Source organism: Hyperolius riggenbachi, chromosome 8 (assembly GCF_040937935.1).
Source record: "Hyperolius riggenbachi isolate aHypRig1 chromosome 8, aHypRig1.pri, whole genome shotgun sequence".
Taxonomy (NCBI): domain Eukaryota; kingdom Metazoa; phylum Chordata; class Amphibia; order Anura; family Hyperoliidae; genus Hyperolius; species Hyperolius riggenbachi.
The window spans coordinates 73,774,781-73,799,956 of record NC_090653.1 but is presented as its reverse complement, the minus strand read 5'-3'; the positions used below and the strand labels follow the sequence as shown (position 1 = coordinate 73,799,956).

General features: G+C 45.6%; 1 protein-coding gene across 1 annotated transcript; it reads right to left on the bottom strand.

Moving 5' to 3' along the window:
• Nucleotides 1-167: 167 nt before the first annotated feature.
• LOC137527358 (uncharacterized) lies at nucleotides 168-25,150 on the bottom strand. The gene is made up of 4 exons (XM_068247868.1): nucleotides 24,983-25,150; nucleotides 3,323-3,512; nucleotides 459-1,442; nucleotides 168-242 (listed from the first exon to the last, which is right to left on the bottom strand). Exons 1-4 carry the CDS (start codon nucleotides 25,045-25,047, stop codon nucleotides 168-170), a joined length of 1,314 nt encoding a protein of 437 aa, XP_068103969.1. The 5' UTR covers nucleotides 25,048-25,150.
• Between the last annotated feature and the right edge of the window lie 26 nt (nucleotides 25,151-25,176).

The following is a 25,176-nucleotide window of genomic DNA, read 5'->3' as shown; positions in this document are numbered from 1 at the left end:
ACACACACACACACTTTAGAAAATCGCAAATGCATCCAGTATGAATGCATTCCCACGATTCCAATTGTAACTTTACTGTACTTGCGTTTGGACAATCGCAAGCCTCTTCAAAAACAAAATGGAATGCAACTCAGCTGGTGTGAAAGGACACTAAAAAGGCTTTCTCCTCAACTAAGCCGCTTGCGAGCACGGACTCCCGAAGTGCGGCCAAACTGCTCCAGCAGCATGGATTTGTTCAGGCACTGGCAGAAAAAGCCAAGCCCAATCAGGTCCGTAAAAGTGCGCATGCATGAGCCAGGCATCTCAGCGCTAGAAAGGGCCGTTGGGGGGAGGATGGCGGGGCAGGAGAAGCTTCTGAAGGATCCCAGAAGAGTTCTCTGTAGGGGCACTTTTTTACCTGCAGGTACACGAACACATAATGCAGTTATACTTCAAATAATCCATCATAGAAAACTTACCACCAGCTCCCCTTGTTCTTTCTTCAGCTGTTCCACTACACCTATTGTGACCCCCAATTCAGAGCAGGGCTTCTGAGGTCTCTTCTGAAGAGCCCTCACTTTATTCTGTAGATTCACACCCACAGAGGTTAGCTCATCCGTCATCAGTGTTTCAGAGAATCCACCTGCTTCCTGGCTGCAGGCTGACCAGATCGGTTCTGCTGCCATGCATGGAGCGGGCACTTCCTCACTGCGCTTTGATACAATAGGCACCGTGGAAGGTATGGGCCTTGTGATAGATGCTGACAGCACAGTCTCTGGAGAAGACAACAGTGGTGGAAGTGGGCCTGCTTCAACTGCAGGAACAACTGTGGCTGTCTGCATGGTTTCCAGATAGGAGATCACCTCTTCTGGCGACAGGGTTACTGGCTCAGGAGTCGGCAGTCCTGCTTCGAAAAATGGCTCTATAGCGAGGTTTTCAACGACCATAGCGCCACTGTCTGCGGCTTCACTCACTTCAATAAAGGTAGGACCTTCATTCGCAACGGTTTCCAGTACTTGCCTGCCATAAAAGCCATGCTGCAATGCTGTAGAAGCAATATCCTCTTCTGAGATGATGGTAATGGCTTCCACCAGTGGTATTTCATGGGTCTGCTGCTGCCCAGTCACCGCAATTGGTAAAGCTACAGAAGTAAACCCCTGAGAAGGATTCAGTGCCAATGACAGCCCATCAAATGATTCCACAAAACGAACCAGCGGCACCAAACTCACGGCACCCACCACTGTTGTGGGAATGGCCAGTGCGCTCGGGTCTGTGACCATTACCTCTGTTCCATCTATAGTCATCTGAGTAGTAGAGAAGGTTGGATCTAGAGCAATGGTCAGCGTTTCTGACAGAGGCTGGAGTTCTCCAAGGCCCAAAGATGAGACAGTGGGTATGCAGACCTCACGATTTAAATTCTGCAAGGAGGTCGAGGTCCTAGGTTGTGTGGCATGATTCCTGTTCTGAAAAGCAGGAAGGAGAAATTTGTTTACAACACTTTGCAATGAATTATAAATGGAGTGCAGTAAAAATAGAAGCACAAACAGAAGAATAAAGTGTGGGCTGCAAAACAAATCTGTCAGCTGAGAGGAGGAAGATTACAAGTTATATTTGATCATAGTTTTCTGCAATAATACCATGGTGTGAATTCAGGGCTGTGGAGTCCGAGAGCCGGAGCAATTTTTGGGTACCTGGAGTCGGTGGTTTCAAAAGCTGTGGAGTTTAAGGATTTTTGTACCCACTCTGGGGGCCCATATGCAATTACATTTTTCTCCCGAGTTTTCTCCTGGGCGAGATTTTTAAATTTGACAATAAAATACATTTTAAGCCATCAGAAAGCAAGAAAATGCTCAAAATAATGGTGATAGTCTTTATTTTTTACCTTTTCGCGCTTTTTTAGTTGAAAAGTGCTGGAAAGTTCTTTTAATTTGAAGAGGAAACATTATCTCCAAGGAGAAAACTCCAGAGAAAAAGTGAATTGCATATGGGCCCAGGTGTGATAGGTCAGTGAGCTTTGCCCATAGACAATTCACTTTTTCTCCTAGGTGATATATTTTCACACAATTGCACTCTATTACTTTTTAAACCACCAGCAGGCAATTTTGATAGTACTTTTTTCAACTTTTAGGTACTTTTTCAATTGTAAAATGCTGAAAAATGTATTTAAAGAGGATATTAAAATTGTCTCCTAGGAGATAACTCAGAAAGTGAATTGCATATGGGCCCTGGTCTTTTATATTGGGTTGATTATTCCCATCTGGTCAGGTGAGACACTGGGCATAGTAAACAGATGATTAGGCCTGGTTCATCCAGTTTCATTTTGCATTCATAAATTACCACTAAAGTAGGAAGACTCTTTCACGCGGTGAAGTCACTGCGTCAGCTGCTATCGTGCACCAGCCGAGCGCTTGTTAGTGCTCAGTACCTTCGCTAGACAGGATGTCACATCCCATGGATGTCACATCTGAGCACAGTTTCTCTATTTTTTCTTCCTTGACTATAGAGAAATCTATTGACTAATAGAAATTAAAAATGAGGGTGCACTCACATGCAATTTTTACAGGCCAATGATTTGGCCCATTTTACCACCTCCAGGTAGTATGGGAGTTTACCTACACAATAGGTTTATAGTATTCAAATATCTGCTAGCCCTCATACTACATGAAGTGGTAAAATTGGGCAATCATTTATCAGAGTGCAGGGGAGCAAGTGGGGCATAAATCTGATGGAATAGTATCCAGATAAACCAGTCACAGATATAAATGGTTTCCCTGATTTGAAATACATTTTTAAAGAGGAACTGTAGTGAAACCAGTGAATACAATTTCTTATTGTTTACAATATTAATTTATAAATGTATTCAGTGTTTGCCCAATGTAAAATCTTTCCTCTTCCCGATTTACATTCTTAAGAGTTATCACTGGTGGTGACATCTTTAGTTTTACCAGGTGATCTGTACGGAATGCTCATTACTGAGAGTTCTATGCACATAGGGAGATACTGGTTGCTTGGCAGTTGGAAAAGGCTTTAATTTCCCCACAATGCAACACGGTTCACAGAGTAAACTGTCAGGACCTAGGTCATTACATCACACTGTGGGCTGGCTCTAACCACGATCTATTTGAGAAAAGGTAAACATTTTTCATGGGAAAGTGGGTAAAGTGGGTATTGGCTACTGATTGGGATGAAGTTCAATCCTTGGTTACAGCTCCTCTTTAAATAAAGCTTTAGCCTCACTGATGTATACAGTGCCTGACCTAGGTGCATCTAATCATCTCTATGATATGCGGTACAATGTACATTAATCTGCACACAACACACTGTGGAAAATTACAATACACACCGAAATGCCTTTGGCTGGGAAGACAGTTGGAACTGCATCATGTTTCAGATAGCGAAGTCCCCATCTGGCTTGGAAACAGGATGGTTTGAAATGCTTGCTGCATAGATACTGGTTCTTGGTGGGGAAAAAATTCTCCACATCCATGTTTGTTAGCCATTGTTTAAGACGCACTTTGTCATGTAAAGGAAACCTATAATGAAACAGAACACAGGCATCAGTGTAATTAAGCCATCACTACAGCAGTGCAGGACACTGATTGGTTGGTTGGTAGCTTTCACAAAGCTGATGCAAGACCAACAGGTACAGTTATTTGATGCAATGCAAACACAAAAGAGCACATTAAGGGGGACTGTAATAATCCCCCTGATAAGATTACACAGGTTTTACCACATATAGCTAGGAACGCAACCATGTAGTTTACTATAATACATAATCATAATCAGGCTTCTACCAGCCCACTGCAGCCGCCCTGTGCCCTCAATGTCCTGGAACGATGCACCGCTCCCCCGCAGCAGCCAAGTTTCGTTTTCTGCACCTGCGCAGTCTCGCTCACGTCATTGTATTGTGCATGCGCAGGTCGGGGATGGCAACGCGAGCGAAAGCGACGAAGTGGCTCAGCGACTGGCCAGTCTAAAAATGAAACTAAGCCACTGCGGGGGACCAGAGCACCGTTCCAGTATGGCGAGAGCACAGGGCGGCTGCAGGGGGTTGGTAGAAGCCCCAAGTGAAGATGAGTAAGGCCTCTTTCACAGTAGGACGTTGCGTTTTGATGCGCACACATAGGTCCAGTGCACACCGAGTGGTTTTTGGAGCGATCCGCCGGCCGCATCCGCCTGGAAAAATGCTTGGCTAATGAATTGCAATGGGATGGTGCACACCGGCGGTTTGAGGTTTTTGCCAAGTCGCAAACGCGCCTCCTGCTGCACGTTTGCGGTTTGCTAAAAAACCTCAAACCGCCGGTGTGCACCACACATTGAAATACAATAGCCAAGCGTTTTCACTGGCTGATGCGGCTGGTGAATCGCATACAAAATCCGCTTGGTGCGCACCCGGACAAATATCTGCTCTCTGCTCCCAAAACCGCTAGCGTTTTGACGATCTGCTAGCGGTTTTGGTGTGCACTGCGCCTTATTTGTAGGTTTGCACATATTTTATAATTTTTCCCCATAGCGCCCCTTTAACCTACCCCCAACCAGGGTGCCCAGAGGTAGCACTGCAAAACCGCGATTTTTTGCAAAGAATGAAAATTTGCTCTGCACCCGCCGTAATTTGCGTATCGGCAAGCCCCAGCGCCCACAGCAAAGAATGTAAATTTAGGTGCCCGCAGGTACTGCCACAAAGCTGCGATTTGCAGCAAAGCAGTTAAATTTGGGCACCCACTATATAATGCCACAATTTGCATATTGGCATGCCTCGGCACACGTGATTTTATTGGGCACCTCTGTGCACCAGAGTGTCACTGCACTGCTGTAAATCACAGCTTTTATAATAGGCGCCTATGGCAGCGCCCTTTATTCCGTTAGGGATCATGTGCCCCTTTTCCTGTTTCGGCTAGGGACATCTCATCTACTCTACATTCACAGAAACTCATAGAAAATAAAGGGGATACCCCTCCATGGTAAAGTTCACGTCTTTTCCTTGAAGGGCAATCACACAGATCCTCTCTATAGGCTCCATTCACACTAGGGGCTTGATTCATTAAGACAAATAGCATGCCTTATCAGAGTAGCATAGCGAGTGCAACGAGCCCGCAGGGGCTCAGGGCAGGATGAGTGGAGCTCTCATTGCCAATTAGCAGGCGCAAGTTCATTATGCTACTCTGATAAGGAATGCTATTTGTCTAAAACCCCCTCTACACCATTCAATTCCAGGCGCGATCGATCAAATTCAATTGGATCAAATTTGATTAGATATATTAAATCTGACGTGTCCAAATCGGGATTCGATCGATTGTGTGATCGATTTGCATTGAAAACTAGCCAAAATCGATTACACGATCGATCAAAACCCGATCGGACAGGTTGGATTTAAGCGATCTAATCGAATTCAATCCATCGTGCCTGGAATTAAATGGTGTAGGGGGGGGGGTTGGTTTAGTTAATCAAGCTTTAAGTTTACTGCCCTGCAGTTTTGAGGGAACAGGGAACTGGGAAAAGAAAAATGGCAATGCACAAACCCGACAGTGACAATTTCTTTTTTTTTTTTTCAAATTCTTTATTTTAGTCAACCATAATACACCACGGTCTATTGAACAAACAGATTTTAAAATATAGACAACTGTATAAAAGGCAATGTTGACAAGACCAATAGGGCATGTCTAAGTCGATTTGCCATCAGATTCGACCAACAGATAGATCCCTCTCTGATCGAATCTGATCAGAGAGGGATCGTATGGCTACCTTTACTGCAAACAGATTGTGAACCGATTTCAGCCTGAAACCTTTTACAATCTGTTGTGGTGGTGGTGCTGCTGCCACCGCTCCCCCCGCCGCCGCATACATTACCTGCTCCGCCGGCGCGACTGCCCCCGGTCACCGCTGCTCTGTCTCCGCTCTGGTCTCCAGGTCCGGCATGCTTTAGTTCTTCCTGCCCGGCAGGAAGTTTAAACAGTAGAGCGCCCTCTACTGTTTAAACTTCCTGCCGGGCTAGAAGAAGTGAAGCATGCCGGACCCGGAGACCAGACCAGCGCGGAGACGGAGCAGCGGTGACCGGTGGCAATCGTGCAGGCGGAGCAGGTAATGTATGCGGACTATTGCGTCGGTCACTCGAACGCGCACGATCGACGATAATTTTCCGCACGGAGCGATCGACGGAATCGGACGAAATGTATCGAAATTTGGCGTGTTGCGGGAACGATGTGACAGCAGATTCGATCCCAGTGATCGAATCTGCTGTCGATCTGGTGGGAATCGGCCTAGTGTATGGCCAGCTTTAGAAACGGGGCTGTTTGCAGAGGATGAGTATATGTCTTGAATCGCCCTTAGTTGACCAGGAGTAAATATATATTATAAACAAAATGAAACATTTGTAACTAATAACTAGGGGTCTTGAGGTTCAGCGAAAAATCCCAACCATATAACAAGAGTTAGCAGGCTTTGTTTTCACGGTCAATGTGACGAGTCTTCAGACAGAATTAAATTTAGGAGTCAGCAGCCAGTAATTGTTTAAACTCATCAGAATATCTGTATACTAGCCAGATTCTCCATATTTTATTACATTTTTCGGATCTTCCCTGTATCGAATACACAGTCTTTTCCAAATCATATACCAGGTCTAGTTCCCCGGTCAATTCCAGCAGTGTCGGTATTCTAGTAGTACCCCATTTCCTCACAATCAGAGTCTTAGCTGCATTCAGAATGTGCCGTAACACTGACCCTATATAAGATTTCATTTTCCAGTCATTCAAGCTAAGAAGGTAGAACTGAGGAGTAAATGGTGCTTCTCTGTTAGTCATTTCCTTAATCAGTTTTTCAATTGACTGCCAGAAAGGAGCCATAATATATGTAAGAGAGAACCTACGGCAGCATCGCATCTCCAACAGTAAAGGTGCGTACACACATGCGACTATAGTCGTTTGAAACGATCGTTCCCCGATCGTTTCAAACGACGATCGTTTAAAAAAAAAAGCAGCCAACGACTATTAAGTTTAACGACGGACGAGCTAGATCGTTAAAAACGAACGAACTAGCTTGGCGGATTTTTTCCAATGACGATCGTTTGCAAAAGAAGTACATTATTGGAAACGGTCGTTCGTACTAGGCTTGACATGAGCATTTCACTATTTCTCCATGGAACTTTTCATTTTTATGCGCAGGCGCAATAGTTGCTTTTACGTGATGTAATGTTCGTTCTAACGATCTGATCGTTACACACCTTTTAAAACTAACTTTACTTAGGTCGTTCATCAATTAAAAGTTTGTTCGTCGTTGACAACGAACGATCGTTGTCGCATGTGTGTACGTAGCTTTAGGGTTTCTATCTTGGTAAACATGGGATAGTCTTAGTGGGGTGAAATAACCACCTTGTCAAGACAGTGACAATTTCTAATGGATGCAATGAAAGTCTACCGTAAATAGAAGCATTTTGTGTCTATTTAACAGAAATGAAGTAGAAGTAGTAAGAAAGGAGCAGATGAAAAAGACGTCAAAACATTAAGGCTGGTTTCACACCAGGACGTTGCGTTTTAGGGGACGTTATGGTCGCATAACGTGCCCCTAACGCAACGCCTGGTGCTCTCTAAGGTGGACGTCAGAGTGAGCCGCGTTGTGCAGCTCACTCTGGCGTCCATGATGCCGTGATGCGTACTCTTGTGCGCATGCGGCATCACGTGGTCCCGCCCGGCCAATCGCCGCACAGAGCGGGCGCTCAAGGATGTAAACACTGCACGTCACTGAGTGCAGTGAATATTAATTAGCCATGTGCCTGGCCGCTCTCCGCTCCTCCCGAACATTACTGCGCATGTCCAAGCAGTCTAACGCGGCTCTGCCGCTTACAAAGTACTGCATGCAGTACGTTGTGTAATGGCGCAGCGTTACTGTGTAACCCAACGTGGGCACTGTGAACGGCCCATTGATTTTTCATTGCTGTGCGGTGGGGTGCGTTACAGGCTGCTCTAACGTGCGCCTGTAACGTCCCACTGTTGTAACGTCCCACTGTGAAACCAGCCTTAAGGACAACTGAAGCAAGAGAGAAAAGGAGGCTTCCATATTCATTTCCTTTTAAGCAATGCCAGTTGCCTGGTAGCCCTGTTGATCCTCTGCCTCTAATAATTTTAGCTATAGACCCTGAACAAGCATGCAGCAGATCAGATGTATCTGACATTTTCAGATCTGACAAGATTAGCTGCATGCTTGTTTGTGGTGTTTTTCAGGCACTACTGCAGCCAAATAGATCAACAGGGCTGCCAGGAAACCAAAGGAAATATATAGCAGCTTCCATATTCTTCTCACTTCACTTGTCCTTTAAAGGATACCCAAAGTGACATGTGACATGATGAGAGACATGTGTATGTACAGTGCCTAGCACACAAATACTATGCTGTGTTCCTTTTTTTTTCCCTTTCTCTGCCTGAAAGAGTTACATATCAGGTATGTAAGTGACTGACTCAGTCAGACAGGAAGTGACTACAGTGTGACCCTCACTGATAAGAAATTCCAACTATAAAGCACTTTCTTAGCAGAAAATGGCTTCTGAGAGCAGGAAAGAGATAAAAAGGTGAATTTCTTATCAGTGAGGGTCACACTGTAGTCACATCCTGTCTGATTGAGTTAGCCACTTACATACCTGATATGTAACTCTTTCAGGCAGAGAAAAAAAATAAAATAATGAACACTGCATAGTTATTGGTGTGCTAGGCACTGCACATACACATGCCTATCATGTCACCTCAGATATCCTTTAAAGGGAACCTAAACTGAGAAGGATATGGATTTTTCCTTTTAAAATAATACCAGTTGCCCGACTCTCCTGCTGATCCTGTGTCTCTAATACTTTTAGCCACAGCCCCTCAACAAGCATGCAGATCAGCTGCTCTGACTGAAGTCAGACTGGATTAGCTGCATGCTTGCTTGAGGTGTGTGATTCAGCCACTGCTGCAGCCAAAGAGATCAGCAGGACTGACAGGCAACAGGCCAGGGGGCAGCAAATACGTTTTTTAAAAAAAAAATATTTTCTTTTTCATGTAGCGAGACAATGTCTCGCTACATGATAGCCGCTGATCAGCGGCATTCCCCCAGCCCCTCCGGCAATCGGAGATCAAGAGATCCCGTTCAAAGAACGGGATCTCTTGGAGGGCTGGGCGGGATGACGTCATCATGTCAAAGGGGAATCTGATCCACCCCACAGCACTGCCTGGCACTGATTGGCCAGGCAGCGCACGGGGTCTCGCCTGGGGAGGCCCTGCATCGCAGCGGGTAGCGGCGGAGGCGATCGGGTGAGACACGCAGCAAGCAAAGTGCTTGCTGCGTGTTTTTTAAAAAAAATTATTCAAATCGGCCCAGCGGGGCCTGAGCGGCGACATCCGGCGGTAATGGACGTAACAATGCGTCCATATCGCTAAGGAGGTTAAAAGGAAACATCCATATCCCCCCTCAGTTTAGGTTCCCTTTAAGGCTGGATTCACACATAATAAGTGTGAACTGCGATGGACACCTTCACGTTAATAGAGTACTGGTTAAGGGCACTGCCTTTGACATGGGAGACCAGGGTTCGAATCCTGGCTAGGGTCAGTACCTATTCAGTAAGGAGTTCAAGGCAAGACTCCCTAACACTGCAGGTGGCCTCCTGAGCGCGTCCCAGTGGCTGCAGCTCTTGAGCGCTTTGAGTCCGACAGGAGAAAAGCGCTATATAAATGTTCGGATTATTATTATTATTATTATAATTCAAAACCTGCATGCAGTGGGTTAGAATAACGCCATCCATTACATTGCATAGAATTGTATGGGCAGTGAGTGGATATGCAGCATTATTCTACATTGTAACTGATGCAATGTGAATGGTCCGAATCCCATAGAGCCCGCCCAACCCTCGCTCCAGCACCATGCACAACTCTCTGGAAACCATTGCATTTTCCCTGTACTGCATTTCAATAGCAACGCATGTGTAGTTAGATGTGTGCTTTTAGGGGAAAAAAAAAAAAAAATTACCCAGAGATGGATACTGCCCTATGTAAAGTCTCATGGTAGCAAAAAACCCCAACACACAAAACATATGCAAATTGACATTTTTTGTAGTGAAATGGGCCCTTAAACCTGGTACACACATTCAATTTTGATTGGCCAATTTTACATTATAGTATGATAGTTTACTGACACATTCTGTTCATGGTATACAAAGTCTGTTGGCCCTCCTACTACACAGAGGTGGTAAAATTGGTCAGTGTTGGCAAATCAAAATTGGATGTGTGTATGCACGTTTAGGGTCGGTTCACACTTGTTTAACGTATCCGTGGCTCAGCTTTTTGGTCTGGATCAAAACCGAAGCCACGGATACCAATGTTTAAAATAGCAGCCGTACATATACACACACACACACACACACACACTTTAACCATTTCTGCCGCCCGGACGTGATCCTCACATCCAGGCGGCTGCTTTGCTGCAGTGTCGCTCTTCAGCGCGCTCCCGTCCTCCGGTAGCCCTGGGATCAGTGAACGGGAACATGGATCCCGATCACCAAGCCGTGTTCCCAGCAGAAAAAACGAAGCGCTCTTACTAGAAGCTTCAGTCTTTCTGCAAAAAAGTTTCCCCATCCTCCTTGTGCTTCCGGTGATTGAGAAGCACAAATAGAAAAAAAACAAAAAAAAAACTCAACCATCTTGTGGCCAAATGGTAAAACTACATCTACATATTTTTTTACATTAAAATTTACACATAACATTAAAAATTAACTTTATTTCCCACACCAAAATATTACCCAAATAAAATTTTTAATGGAAAAAAAAAAATTACAATTAAAAACAAAACAAATAGTTACCTAAGGGTCTGAATTTTTTAAATATGCATTTGAAGGGGGTATGCTATGAACATTTTTTAAATTATAAGCTTGTAAATAGTGATGGACGCAAAACGGAAAAAATGCACCTTTATTTCCAAATAAAATATTGGCGCCATACATTGTGATAGGGACAAAATGTAAATCGTGTCATAACCGAGACAAAAACGGGCAAATAACATACATTTTTTTTCCATTTTTTTCTTATTAATCCTGTTAAAATGCATTTATAAAAAAATAATTCTTAGCAAAATGTACCACCCAAAGAAAGCCTAATTAGTGTCGGAAAAAACAAGATATCAATAAATTGTGTTAAGTAGTGATAAAGTTATTAGTGAATGAATAGGAGGTGAAAATTGCTCTGATGCATGAAGTGAAAAATCCCCACGGGCTAAAATGGATAAAAAAAAAAACTGATATGCGGGATCTGTTTGGAAAAATTGAACAGAGTTCGGATTTGCATGGTTTTCACGGACCCCGGATACACGGAGGGGTAGTGAAAGGCTACACAAAAAACGGATCTCCCTCTACACAGAGAACTTTAGCACACAAAAAAAGAGGCAAAAATGGATTGCCTACTGCCTGCTCCTCCCCTCAACATCATCTCTTATGCAATAGAAACACACACGGAGGAACAAGTCGTCATGTAGGAATCATTGATAAAAGAGAACAAAATAAATAAATCTGTGATTAAGAAACTTCAGGAACAGAATTACACGTGTTAAGTAAATATTTACAGTGCCTTCCTTTTCTATGGAGGATTTCGTAGCATAACACCATGCTTTTGTATGTACAAATGTAGGATGTTTGCTATTAGTGACAGCCATAAAAGACCAAGGTCTTCCAAGGAAGAATAGAAAGTTATTTACTTGGCCACAATACAATGGAGCATGACTCACTGTCTATCTTGCCCCTTGCCAATAAGGAGCTAAATGTGCATGGTCTACTGCTTTTCTTGCATCTTCTAAACCTAAAGGTGCCCATACACTCGTCAGATTGGCAGCAGATAGATAAGAAATGCATCTGATGATCTTTCTGATGCGTTTTTAGAACATTTTTTACCAGGATAGAATTCCAATAGATTTCAGTTTTAAATCTATTGAAATTCGATCTGATGGCATTTTTTTTTGCCATCAGATTTCCATTAACCACTTCAGCCTTCAGTCGTTTTCACTTTATGCATCCGAGCAATTTTCACCTCCCATTCATTAGCCTACAACTTTATCACTACTTATCACAATGAACTGATCTATATCTTGTTTTTTTCCGCCACCAATTAGGCTTTCTTTGGGGGGGTACATTTTGCTAAGAGCCACTTTACTGTAAATGCATTTTAACAGGAAGAAGAAGAAAAAAAAAACGGAAAAAATGCATTATTTCTCAGTTTTGCCATTATAGTTTTAAAATAATACATGCCTCCATAATTAAAACGGTTATTACACCGTTAAAATTATGTCCCTATCACAATGTATGGCGACAATATTTTATTTGGAAATAAAGGTGCATTTTTTTCGTTTTGCATCTATCACTATTTACAAGTTTAAAATAAAAAACATTTAGAAATATTTCATCTTTACATTGATATTTAAAAAGTTTAGACCCTTAGGTAAATATTTACATGTTTTTTTTATTGTAATGGGTTTTTTTTTTGTAATAAACATTTTATTTGGGTATTTTTGGGAGGGTGGGATGTAAGCCATAGTTTTATAATGTAAATGTGTCTTGAGTTTTATTTTTTTCACTTGTAGTTTTACTTTTTGGCCACAAGATGGCGGCCATGAGTTTGTTTACGTGACGTCACTCTAAGCGTAACATACGCTTAGAGCGAAGTATGGGGGACTTTACAGCCAGAAAAAGCACAGCTTCCGAGAGAAGCTGTCGCTTTTTCAGCGGGGGAGAGGAATCAGTGATCGGGCACCATAGCCCGATTCACTGATTGCCAGGCTAACGAACCGCGTCCGGGATCGCGCGTGCACGCGCGCGATTGGCCGCGGGAGCGCGCAGACGGCCTCCTGGGCGTAGCTACTACGTCCAGGAGGCCAAATGCAAAATAAGCAATCTCATCAGATCGACCTAGATTTTCCACCCTGCCAGTTCGATGGAAAACCATCAAAATCTGCCATCGATCGGTCGATTGGCCAATTGATTGGCAACCGATCAGTCGTTTGATCGGCCAGAAAATCGGCCGAGTGTATGGGCCCCTTAAAGGTACACTGGCTCGAATTCCCGCTGATATACAGCAGATTTGATCACTGCAATCAAATCTGCTGTGAAAACGATAACGCAAACCGATCGACTGATTGCCATTCAACATCGGTCGATTCAGTGGATCGGTACCGACTGAAAATTTTGCTCGATCTCTCTAGTGCCGTTCAATACGGCGACAACCGAGGCAGCAATACATCACCTGTCCGGCCGGTGCAAGTCCCTGGGTCCGTGCTGTCACTTCTTCATCTCCTCTTCACGTCCTGTGACAAGCCAAAGTTCAAACAGTAGAGCGCTCTCTACTGTTTAAACTTCCCCTTGCCACAGGACAAGACAGGAAGTGAAGAGGACATGGTGGATGCCGAAAGAATTGAGACTGAATGGATCCCGGGGACTAGTGCCGGCCGGAATGGTTATGTTATTGCTGCTGGCCGGGGGAGCCGATATGACCTGGGGGAGCAAGGTAGGCGGCAGTGGCGGCTCCACAGATCTTGAATCGATTTCATGCTGAAATCAATTCAAGTCTGTGTGCAGTGTATGGGCAGCCAATAGATCCCTCTGTGATCAGATTAGATCAGAGAGGGATCTATCTGTTGGGCTATCGACCAGTGTATGGCTGCCTTAAGCTAATTCACAAAACAAGAGATTTGTATTATTTAGCCACACTAAAGGTAGCCATACATCTAGTGATGTTGGGCAGACTCGATCAAAAGCCAAATCTCTCTCTAATCAAATCGGATTAGAAAGATCTGTTGGCTGCCCATACACTGCAGGCCGATTCCCGATCAATTTCATGCTGAAATCGATCCAGAATCAGCCTTAAGCCACATCGCCAGCCTGATGCTGTCCCCATATGGCGCAATGTACAGTCTCCAGTGCAGTATACATTACCTCCATCACACACTTGCCCACATTACTCCAGCAACCTCGTAGGGCAAGAGTATGGACAGAACCTGGAGCAAGCAGCTGCCACGGATAGCTAATGTATACGGCACTGGGCACCAGGGGAGTGGGCACATTAGACATTAGGAGGGACAGCGTTGGGGGTTTCATTGTGTTTGTCGCTCGTCCCGATATCACTTGCCGTTACCGTCACGCACCCAATCAACCACAACAGCCTGACATCTTGCAGCATGTCCAATGGACATGCTCGGCCCAAAATTGGTCACATACTCCATTGGGCATGCACTTGGCGTCACAGATTTTCATTTGATTTGATAATTATCGAATTGCATGGATCGGCCGCCAAGTCAATAGATGTATGGGCACCTTGAAAGTGAACCCAAGGTGAGACTTATATGGAGGCTGCCATATTTATTTCCTTTTTAACAATATATGCTGTCTGGTTGTCCTGCTGATCCTTTGCCTCTAATACTTTTATCCATAGACCCTGAACAAGCATGCAGCAATTCAGGTGTTTCTGACAAGATTGTCAGATCTGACAAGATTAGCTACATGCTTGTTTCTGGTGTATTTCAGACACTACTGAAGCCAAACAAATCAGCAGGGCTGCCAGGTAACTAGTGTTTATAAAGAAAAAACCTGGCAGCCCCATATCACTCTCACCAAGGGCCATTTCCACTAGCTACAGATTTGCAGCGTTTCCCAGCTAGCGATCTGCACAGGGAAATGCAGCCCATCTATAACATGGCTTGCCGTCTAGATTGCACTTTGGTGTGAATCTGGACAGCATGCTGCAGACTATTTGGCTGTAGCTACGCAGCAGAACAGGAGCCGCAGCTTAATTGGAAACTGCTGGGGCTCCCAGTGGTAATAAGCCCTAATGCAAAATGTGTCTCTGCAATTCCTCGGATGATTGATTCTGATTCGATCGTAATACCAATCTATTTTTGGATCGATTCTATTAAACTTATCAAATTGGACAGCAGCTTTACTCCTGTTAGTAGGCCAGCACAATCGATATTACAATCAAATTGGAAAATTGATCATCCAAAGAATCATATCATTAATAGCCACTTTAAGAATTCGTTCTCTAGATACAAGATTATCTCAACAGTTCATTTTCACTTTAGACAAGTGTGCAAAGAGTAGCAAGGGCTTTTGCTCAGTGCTGCCAATTACTAATGCAGGAAAATAAGATTCTGTGGGCAGCCAGCAGTACAAAGAGAAAGGGAGAGACCTACAACCATCACAATGCAGTGCACCCTGAGGCTGTCTTTACACTAAGGCACTTTTTTTTGTGTTGTGTTACTCTTTCTGCACGCAGGGTAACAGCAAAGAATGTGTATGTGGCCTAGTACACTAACCGCATCGCACCGGAAGTACCGGATTCGCTGCCAACCTGACACAAAGTCAACAGTACGTTACCATAAACAGACATCCCAGGGTGCTCTGACAGTAAACAGACATCCCAGGGTGCTCTGACAGTAAACAGACATCCCAGGGTGCTCTGACAGTAAACAGACATCCCAGGGTGCTCTGACAGTAAACAGACATCCCAGGGTGCTCTGACAGTAAACAGACATCCCAGGGTGCTCTGACAGTAAACAGACATCCCAGGGTGCTCTGACAGTAAACAGACATCCCAGGGTGCTCTGACAGTAAACAGACATCCCAGGGTGCTCTGACAGTAAACAGACATCCCAGGGTGCTCTGACAGTAAACAGACATCCCAGGGTGCTCTGACAGTAAACAGACATCCCAGGGTGCTCTGACAGTAAACAGACATCCCAGGGTGCTCTGACAGTAAACAGACATCCCAGGGTGCTCTGACAGTAAACAGACATCCCAGGGTGCTCTGACAGTAAACAGACATCCCAGGGTGCTCTGACAGTAAACAGACATCCCAGGGTGCTCTGACAGTAAACAGACATCCCAGGGTGCTCTGACAGTAAACAGACATCCCAGGGTGCTCTGACAGTAAACAGACATCCCAGGGTGCTCTGACAGTAAACAGACATCCTAGGGTGTTCTGACAGTAAACAGACATCCTAGGGTGTTCTGACAGTAAACAGACATCCCAGGGTGCTCTGACAGTAAACAGACATCCCAGGGTGCTCTGACAGTAAACAGACATCCCAGGGTGCTCTGACAGTAAACAGACATCCCAGGGTGCTCTGACAGTAAACAGACATCCCAGGGTGCTCTGACAGTAAACAGACATCCCAGGGTGCTCTGACAGTAAACAGACATCCCAGGGTGCTCTGACAGTAAACAGACATCCCAGGGTGCTCTGACAGTAAACAGACATCCCAGGGTGCTCTGACAGTAAATAGACATCCTAGGGTGTTCTGACAGTAAACAGACATCCTAGGGTGCTCTGACAGTAAATAGACATCCTAGGGTGTTCTGACAGTAAACAGACATCCCAGGGTGCTCTGACAGTAAACAGACATCCCAGGGTGCTCTGACAGTAAACAGACATCCCAGGGTGCTCTGACAGTAAACAGACATCCTAGGGTGCTCTGACAGTAAATAGACATCCTAGGGTGTTCTGACAGTAAACAGACATCCTAGGGTGCTCTGACAGTAAACAGACATCCTAGGGTGCTCTGACAGTAAACAGACATCCTAGGGTGCTCTGACAAACTGCTGCCATATTTATTTCCTTTTTGACTGGCAGTCCTCCTGACCCTGTGTCTCTATTTCTTTTGAGCCACAGACCCTGAACAAGCATGCAGCAGATCAGGTACTCTGGCTCAGGTTTTACTGGATTAGCCATATACTTGTTCCAGGGTTTTGACTCAGACACTACTTATGGCAGAAGATTAACAGGTCTGCCAAGCAACTGGCATTGTTTACCCGGAAATAAATAGGAGCAGCCTTCATATCTCTCTCACCTCAGATTAACTTTAATAGGATGCATTCACATTGCTCCATTAGAACAAATACATTCGGCACGACGGATGCGCCACATTGACAGCACTACCAGAGCGAAGGGTCACGGATGAAAACCTGAAGCGTTCCACAGATGTTTTTCATCTGTGTGGTGTGAACCAGGTCCAACAGAACAGCATCTTCAGTCATAAGTAGGACAGGATTGCTTTTTCCCGTGGTTATTAGACCTGGGCCAGAAACACTGCTGCACATGTTGACATCCAGGGCTGTGGAGTAGGTACAAAAATCCACCGACTCAGACTCCTCAGTTTAGGATTCCACCGACTCCGACTCCTCTAATTTGCATATTACAATCTTGTTGATTGAAAGTATGTAACATGAAAATTGTCTATTAACTGCCAACGCTTAGGAATTTTACAAGACAACTGAAGTGAGAAGGATACATAGACTGCCATATTTATTCCCTTTAGTCATAGACTAAAACTAGTCCTTGGTAAGAGTACTTGTAAAAGGTACATGCCGGAACAAAGACCATCTATCAGGCCCTGGGCAATGTAACTGTGGGTACATGTAAGAGTGATGTGCAGGTACTCTGCAGGGGAATAAGGAGATTCTTCCTCTGTTACACATTCTTCATGCACAATCTGAACCAGGTTTATGGGTGACAGACAACACCTCTGTGTTCAATGTGCACAACATTCTCAGTGGATTCCCTGCAGCTCTGTGGACAGTGCATATGTAGAGTATAGTATTACTGTGTAAGTACACCTGAGACAGATGAAATTAAAGTTTTATACATACCTGGGGCTTCCTCCAGCCCCCTTCAGGCTAATCAGTCCCTCGCTGTCCTCCTCTGCCACCTGGAACTTCTGCTATGAGTCCAGGTACTTGAGCCAATCTGGCGTAGTGCGCATGCACACACTCCACCGCCGGGAGCGTACTACATCTGCGCAGCACTGTTGCGCAGGTGCAGAACGCTCCTGGCTGTGAAAGCTGTATGCAGCCGTATAGCGCTGACTGGCTGATTTACCAGGACTCATAGCAGAAGATCCAGGTGGCGGAGGAGGACAGCGAGGGACTGATTAGCCTGAAGGGGGCTGGAAGAAGCCCCAGGTATGTATAAAACTTTTCTTTTCATCCTTCTCAGGTACCATTTAATTTGTAGTCACCAAACCAAATGTTAACAACATATCAAATTATTTGATTTCATGAGCAAAGAGTACATTTGCATAAATCAGAATCAACGCAGAATTATTTCCATCTCATTGACCATCTCTATTAGTGACACGACTACACATCAGGCTTTATACTTACAGCATAGATGTTATTTAGTATACTGTATATAAGAGATTCCTGTGTGCACATCATATATACAGTCACAATCAGATGTGTATATCTGACTTTAAAAATACGGGGACTGCTTTATTGAAGCAGCTCAAGTAACTAATTTTGATTGGTTTATTTCATTTTTGTGGACTAAGCACAGCTATTACTATTATATATAAATTATGATGACTATTATCTGAGAAATAGAACATTTTATCATATTTTCTATTTTAATTACAGTTTAAATTCATTAGGAGTCGGAGTCGGTGCATTTTTTCCCGACTCCGACTCCAGGCACCCAAAATTGCCCCGACACCGACTCCACGACTCCGACTCCACAGCCCTGTTGACCAGGGCTGTGGAGTCGGAGTCGGAGTTGTGGAGTCGGAGTCGTGGAGTCGGGCAATTTTGGGTGCCTGGAGTCGGGAAAAAATGCACCGACTCCGACTCCTAATGAATTTGTAACTGTAATTAAAATAGAAAATATGATAAAATGTTCTATTTCTCAGATAATAGTCATTAAAAATAATGTATATATACAGTAATAGCTGTGCTTAGTCCACAAAAATGAAATAAACCAATCAAAATTAGTTACTTGTGCTGCTTCAATAAAGCAGTCCCCGTATTTTTAAGGTCAGATATACATATCTGATTGTGACTGTATATAAGATGTGTACACAGGAATCTCTTATATATACTAAATAACATCTATGCTGTAAGAATAAAGCCTGATGTGTAGCTGTGTCACTAATAGAGATGGTCAACGAGATGGAAATAATTCTGCACTGATGCTGATTTATGCAAATGTATGCACTCCCTTTGCTGATGAAATCAAATAATTTGATATGTTATTAAAATTTGGTTTGGTGACTACAAATTAAAGGGTACCTGAGACGGATGAAAAGTAAAGTTTTATACATACCTGGGGCTTCCTCCAGCCCCCTTCAGGCTAATCAGTCCCTCACTGTCCTCCACCACCCGGATCTTCTGCTATGAGTCCTGGTAATTCAGCCAGTCAGCGCAGTCCGGCCGCATGCCACTCCCACAGCCAGGAACATTCTGCATCTGCGCAATAGTGCTGCACAGGTGTAGTATGCTCCTAGCGGTGGAGTGTGTTCATGCGCACTACGCCAGACTGGCTCAAGTACCTGGACTCATAGCAGAAGATCCAGGTGGTGGAGGAGGACAACGAGGGACTGATTATCCTGAAGGCGGCTGGAGGAAGCCCCAGGTATGTATAAAACTTTAATTTCATCCGTCTCAGGTTTACTTTGTTACACAGTAGTACTATACTCTACATATGCACTCCTCACAGAGCTGCAGGGAATCCACTGAGAATGCTGTGCACATTGAACACAGAGGTGTTGTCTGTTTACAATCTCCTCATTCCCCTGCAGAGTACCTGCACATCATTCTTACATGTACCCACACTTACATTGCCTAGGGCCTGATAGATGTTCTTTGTTCCGGTTTGTACCTTTTACAAGTACTATTACTAAGGACTAGTTTTAGTCTAAAGGGAATAAATATAGTAGTCTACATATCCTTCTCACTTCAGTTGTCTTGTAAAATTCCTAAGCGTTGGCAGTTATGAGACGAATTTCATGTTACATACTTTTAATCAACAAAATTGTAATATGCAAATTAGAGGAGTCGGAGTCGTGGAGTCGGAGTCGGTGGAATCCTAAACTGAGGAGTCGGAGTCGGTGGATTTTTGGACCGACTCCACAGCCCTGGTGTTGACATCTCTGAAGATTTTTGGAATGAGTCATAGTCACCCAACTGCATTTCTAGACTCACTGAGTGCCATCTCCATCCTTTTCTCTGATCAGTGTATGCACAGGATATAAAAGAAAAAAAAATGTGCTTACATGTTGCTGTAATCGACACAGCACTATGGGCTAGATTCACTATAGCGTGATAACTGCTATCACAGCAGTTATCACGCGAGTTGCCGCGCGCAAGGGAATGCACGCAAACAGCATTACTTCGCATGGTAAGTGAAGGTTTTGCAAGCGATCAAGTGTGCTTTGCACACAAACCTTCGCTGATCACACAAAGTAACGCTGTTCGCATGCAAACCTTTGCGCGCGGCAGCTCGCGTGATAACTGCTGTTAAAGCAGTTATAACGCTATAATGAATCAAGCCCAATGTGTGAATGGGCCCATAGGTGGCCATACAGAGTTGAATATCTTTTCTGTTACCATCCTGATTTAGCTTTACAGCACAACCAATCAAGTATTTATCTTATAATAAAACTAACAATAAGATTCAGTGAGCAGGTACTTGATTTTAGCATGCAGCCGCTTTATTGAATAGAACTAATAATGAACACACCTCGTGTGTTTGTAGCTGTGTGAGTGGTCACCTGTGAATTCAGCTTTTGCAGTTTCTCAATCGACTGCTGGAACAAGAAGTAGCTGACTGAACCAAAACTTTCCACTGGGCTAATCCGATTAAAAAGAATGATTTATATGAAATCTTGATTAATTAATAATCCCGTTAAGTAGCTTTCCAAATCTGCACTACACAAAGTGGCAGTCCAGCACCAACTAACACCTGTCATTTTAGATTCAAGAAGAAGAAAGGAAAAAAAAAGAAAAAAAAAAAAAAAAAAACACACACACAACACCAAACTAAAGTGAACCCATTCTAAAAATAATGTGTTTCTTTCCTATGTAGCAGAAAGCCTAGTCCAGAGGCTTCCCATCTCCTTATCAACCCCATCATTGCCACACACAGACCCTCTGAATACATCCCACAGGAGGGTGTTGGGTAGGTTCTCATGGCCACACTCTCCACTGTGTACAAGCACAGCCAGAGGAGTAGGGCCACAAACAGTTAGTGGGTTTCAGACAGTGCCCACGGATCACTCCCACGCTGCCGTCCTCACTCTTCTCAGTCTGCACAAGAGAAGTGCACCTTCTACGCATCTCTGCGGCGACCCATTTTTACAATTTACGAGTGCTCAGGTATCATTTAAAGGGGAACTGAAGAGAGAGGTATATGGAGGCTGTCATGTTTATTTCCTTTTAATCAATACCAGTTGCCTGGCAAGACAAAGACAAGACAAATAACATTTATATTGCGCTTTTCTCCTTGTGGACTCAAAGCGCCAGAGCTGCAGCCACTATTGGCAGTAGCAGTGTAAGGGAGACTTGCCAAAGGTCTCCTACTGAATTAGTGCTGGCTTACTGAACAGGCAGAGCCGAGATTCGAACCCTGGTCTCCTGTGTCAGAGGCAGAGCCCTTAACCATTACACCATCAGCCAACTGCTGGCAGCCCTGCTGGTCTATTTCTCTGCAGTAGAATCTGATTAAAACCAGAAACAAGCATGCAGCTAGTCTTGTCAGATCAGACTTATAAGTCTGAACCACTGAAACACCTGATCTGCTGCATGCTTGTTCAGGGGCTATGGCTAATAGTATTAGAAGCAGTGGATCAGCAGGGCTGCCAGGCAACTGGTATTGTCTAAAAGGAAATAAACATGACAGCCTCCATATACCTCTCTTTTCAGTTCCCCTTTAAGCTTTACTTACCTGCGGCTTCTTCGAGCCTCTGAAGTCTATTTGGTCCATCATTACAGCTCCATTGTCAGGATGCCGCTGTCACCTCTGTAAGGAACACCAACACCAGTTGGGTCACAGGTTTCAACAAATGCATGCCTCTTGTGATCACAAGAGGTGCACCTGCACAGAAGCCCACGACCCCGCCGGAGCCAGCGATTGTTACAGAGGTGACAGCGGCACTCTGGAGGACAATAGAGCCGCACCACCAGACCTGATAGACTTATAAGGGCTGAAAGAAGCCCCAGGTATACCAGCTCCAGAGGGCGCCATCCACGCAATCATGTTAGCTGAATTTCCCTATGAGGTTTCCTGCTGGGTCCTCTAAAGTAGACTAGCGCCTAAAGCACACGATAAAGCTCTGTCTACACGGAGCGATGTTCCTTATCAATCGAGCCGCATCGATAAGATCCGTCAGGTCTGATTTTGCCGCCGCCGCCGCCGATTCCCTACTCGTTCCCCACGAGGGGACAATAGCAGGGAATCCAGCAGAAGATAAGCGGCGCAGGGACGAGGGCAGATCGAATCCGACACACGCGCGGCGAGCGGGGACACGGCAGGTACGCGCAGGGATGCGGAAGAGGCAATCCGGCGGCTAACCGAGCCGCCGGATCGCCTCGTGTAGACGGGCTTTAAGGAGTTCCAAAGTGAAATAGGTATATGCATTTTTTATATACCTGGGGCTTCTTCCAGCCCCTATAAGTGTCTGGAAGAAGCCACAGGTAAGTAAAATACCAAGTACTTATTTCACCTCAGAACTCCAAGGATATCTTTTTAAGGTGCCCACTAATAACACAATAATCTCACATCTTTTTAAAGGAAACCTGTAATGTAAAAAAAAAAAAAAGTTTCACTTGCCTGGAGCTTCTGCCTGCCCCCAGCAGCCTCCCACACAATCTCTAAACTATATTCCAGTCCCCTGCCGCCACTCGGTTTCATTATCAGAAGTCACCAGCCACTGCGCCTGCATGGCTACGCGCATCCTCATTCCCATTCACCTCACCTGGAGCATCCAGCACAGGTGCAGTACGCGGTTTTCGCATACTGCACCTGCGCAGGACACGCATGGTGACAGAAGAGCAAACAAGGACGCAATCGACTTGAAATTCGGCTGTAATGCTGGGAATACATGGGTCGTTCCGGCGGCAGATTAGCCGCCGGATCGACCCCAGCCGCGTCCCCACTCGTCCGCGCGGATCGATCGATTGCCGCTCGTCCCCGCCGGCGCTTCCTTGTCATCACTCGATTTCCTGCCATTGTCCACCGGCAGGAATAGAGCGGGCACGGGTCGAGCGGCATGATCGGGCCAGCTGAATATTATCAGCTGGCCCGATCAGCTGGTTAACCACCTGGGCGGTATGGACGAGCTCAGCTCGTCCATCACCGCCGGAGGCTGCCGCTCAGGCCCTGCTGGGCCGATTTGCGCCAAATAAAGAGCAGCACACGCAGCCGGCACTTTGCCAGCCGCGTGTGCTGCCCGATCGCCGCCGCTCTGCGGCGATTCGCCGCGAGCAGCGGCGAAAGAGGGTCCCCCCAGCCGCCTGAGCCCTGCGCAGCCGGAACAAAAAGTTCCGGCCAGCGCTAAGGGCTGGATCGGAGGCGTCTGACGTCAGGACGTCGGCTGACGTCCATGACGTCACTCCGCTCGTCGCTATGGCGACGGTGTAAGCAAAACAAGGAAGGCCGCTCATTGCGGCCTTCCTTGTTTATTCTGGGCGCCGGAGGCGATCGGAAGAACGCCTCCGGAGCGCCCTCTAGTGGGCTTTCATGCAGCCAACTTTCAGTTGGCTGCATGAAATAGTTTTTTTTTAATTTAAAAAAAACCCTCCCGCAGCCTCCCTGGCGATCTTATCAGAACGCCAGGGTGGTTAATACACGGTACAGAAACTTAAGGTGGCCATACACTGGCCCGATTCCCGGCCGTTTCGACAGCAGATTCGATCCTGGGATCGAATCTGCTGCCAATCGTTCGCGGTAAACGCCGCCGACGATCCGATTTCCTCCCGAAATCGGATCGGTCCGTCGATCGTGCCGTGCGGGAAATTACCCTCGATCGCCCGCGGGTAAAGTGCGCGTCGCTAGCGGCGGCCGATCCGATGAAAAATACATTACCTGATGTGGGCTCCCGGGCGTCTTCTCTGCATCTTCTCAGCGCTGCACCCGCTCCATCCCGGCGCTTCCTGGGTCACTGCAGTGACCCAGGAAGTTCAAATAGAGGGCGCTCTATTTGAACTTCCTGGTCACGGAGTGACACAGGAAGCGCCGGGATGGAGCGGGTGCAGCGCTGAGAAGATGCCGAGAAGACGCCCGGGAGCCCGCATCAGGTAATGTATACGGGGGGGGGGGGGGGGGGGGGGGGACAGGCGGCAGGAGCAGCTGAACAGATTGTGATCGGTTTCAGGCTGAAATCGATTCACAATCTGTTTGCAGTAAAGGCAGCCATACGATCCCTATCTGATCAGATTCGATCAGATAGGGATCTGTCAGCTGGTCGATCTGATGGCACATCGACCAGTGTATGGCTGCCTTTACAGTCTATCCCCAGCAGAATGCTGGGAACACACCATGCAATTTTCTGTTAGAATGCATCATTAGATTTTCTGTAGAGACTGGTCATTATCTCTGGTGCATTGTCTTCTGTTTCTCTCCTGCTGAGTAGAACAGTGCCTAATTGCTCAGCAGATAGATGGTCAGATAGATACATTTCCAACATATTGAACTTTATCTATCTGGCAGGTAAATCTGACAGAAAATTGTATGGTGTATTCCCAGCATAACAAAAACTGAGCCACAGCAGGGGACAAGCAGATAATTTAGAGATGGAGCACAGGGCGGCTGCAGGGGGCTGGCAGAAGCCCCAGGTAAGTGAAAAAATGCTTTTGTACATTACAGGTTTCCTTTAATAAAAATGGACTAGCAAAAGTGTCCATTCAAAATATATTCACTAGTTTGCTCTCCTACTATATAGATTTGGTAGATTGTATCATTAGTGGACGCCTTTATTTATAACATATCATAGCAAGACACGTGCAAGGAAAACAGGGAAAGGTGAGGCGGCTGCTGGAACAACCTATTAGACCTTAGGTAATAAGTGAACGGTTCTGATGGGTCGCTCTGGAAGACCCGTCAGTTTCCTCAGCACCTGTCTCTCCACGCAGGAGCCCAGAACACAGCTGTCCCCGTGAAGCGCCTGGCTCAGCCGCGCGGCAGACGGAGGAATGACGCGCGGTCACGTGACTCGCTCCCTCGCACGCTGCAGCACTTCTACTCACTTGTAGTAACTTTCTCGGGCTCCCTCCGTCCTCTTACACTCCGGGGCCGCACAGCTCTTCGGCATCTTCTTCTCTCAGCTCCAAAATATGACACCTTCCGACGTCCCCTGGCGTCACCTGAGCACGCTATGCTCGCGCGACTAACCCAAAGCAACTTTGCATCGCCATTTTGAGTAAGGGCCAATGATTCGGCT

What these genes read in the sequence shown, in the direction of transcription:
- LOC137527358 (XM_068247868.1), bottom strand. Translation starts at nt 25,047, where the DNA reads ATGCCGAAGAGCTGTGCGGCCCCGGAGTGTAAGAGGACGGAGGGAGCC. An exon ending in TCCCAGCCAAAGGCATTTCG is followed by an intron (nt 1,443 to 3,322) that starts GTGTGTATTGTA and finishes CCTGCTTTTCAG; the next exon opens with AACAGGAATCATGCCACACA. An exon ending in AAGAACAAGGGGAGCTGGTG is followed by an intron (nt 243 to 458) that starts GTAAGTTTTCTA and finishes TTTTTCTGCCAG; the next exon opens with TGCCTGAACAAATCCATGCT.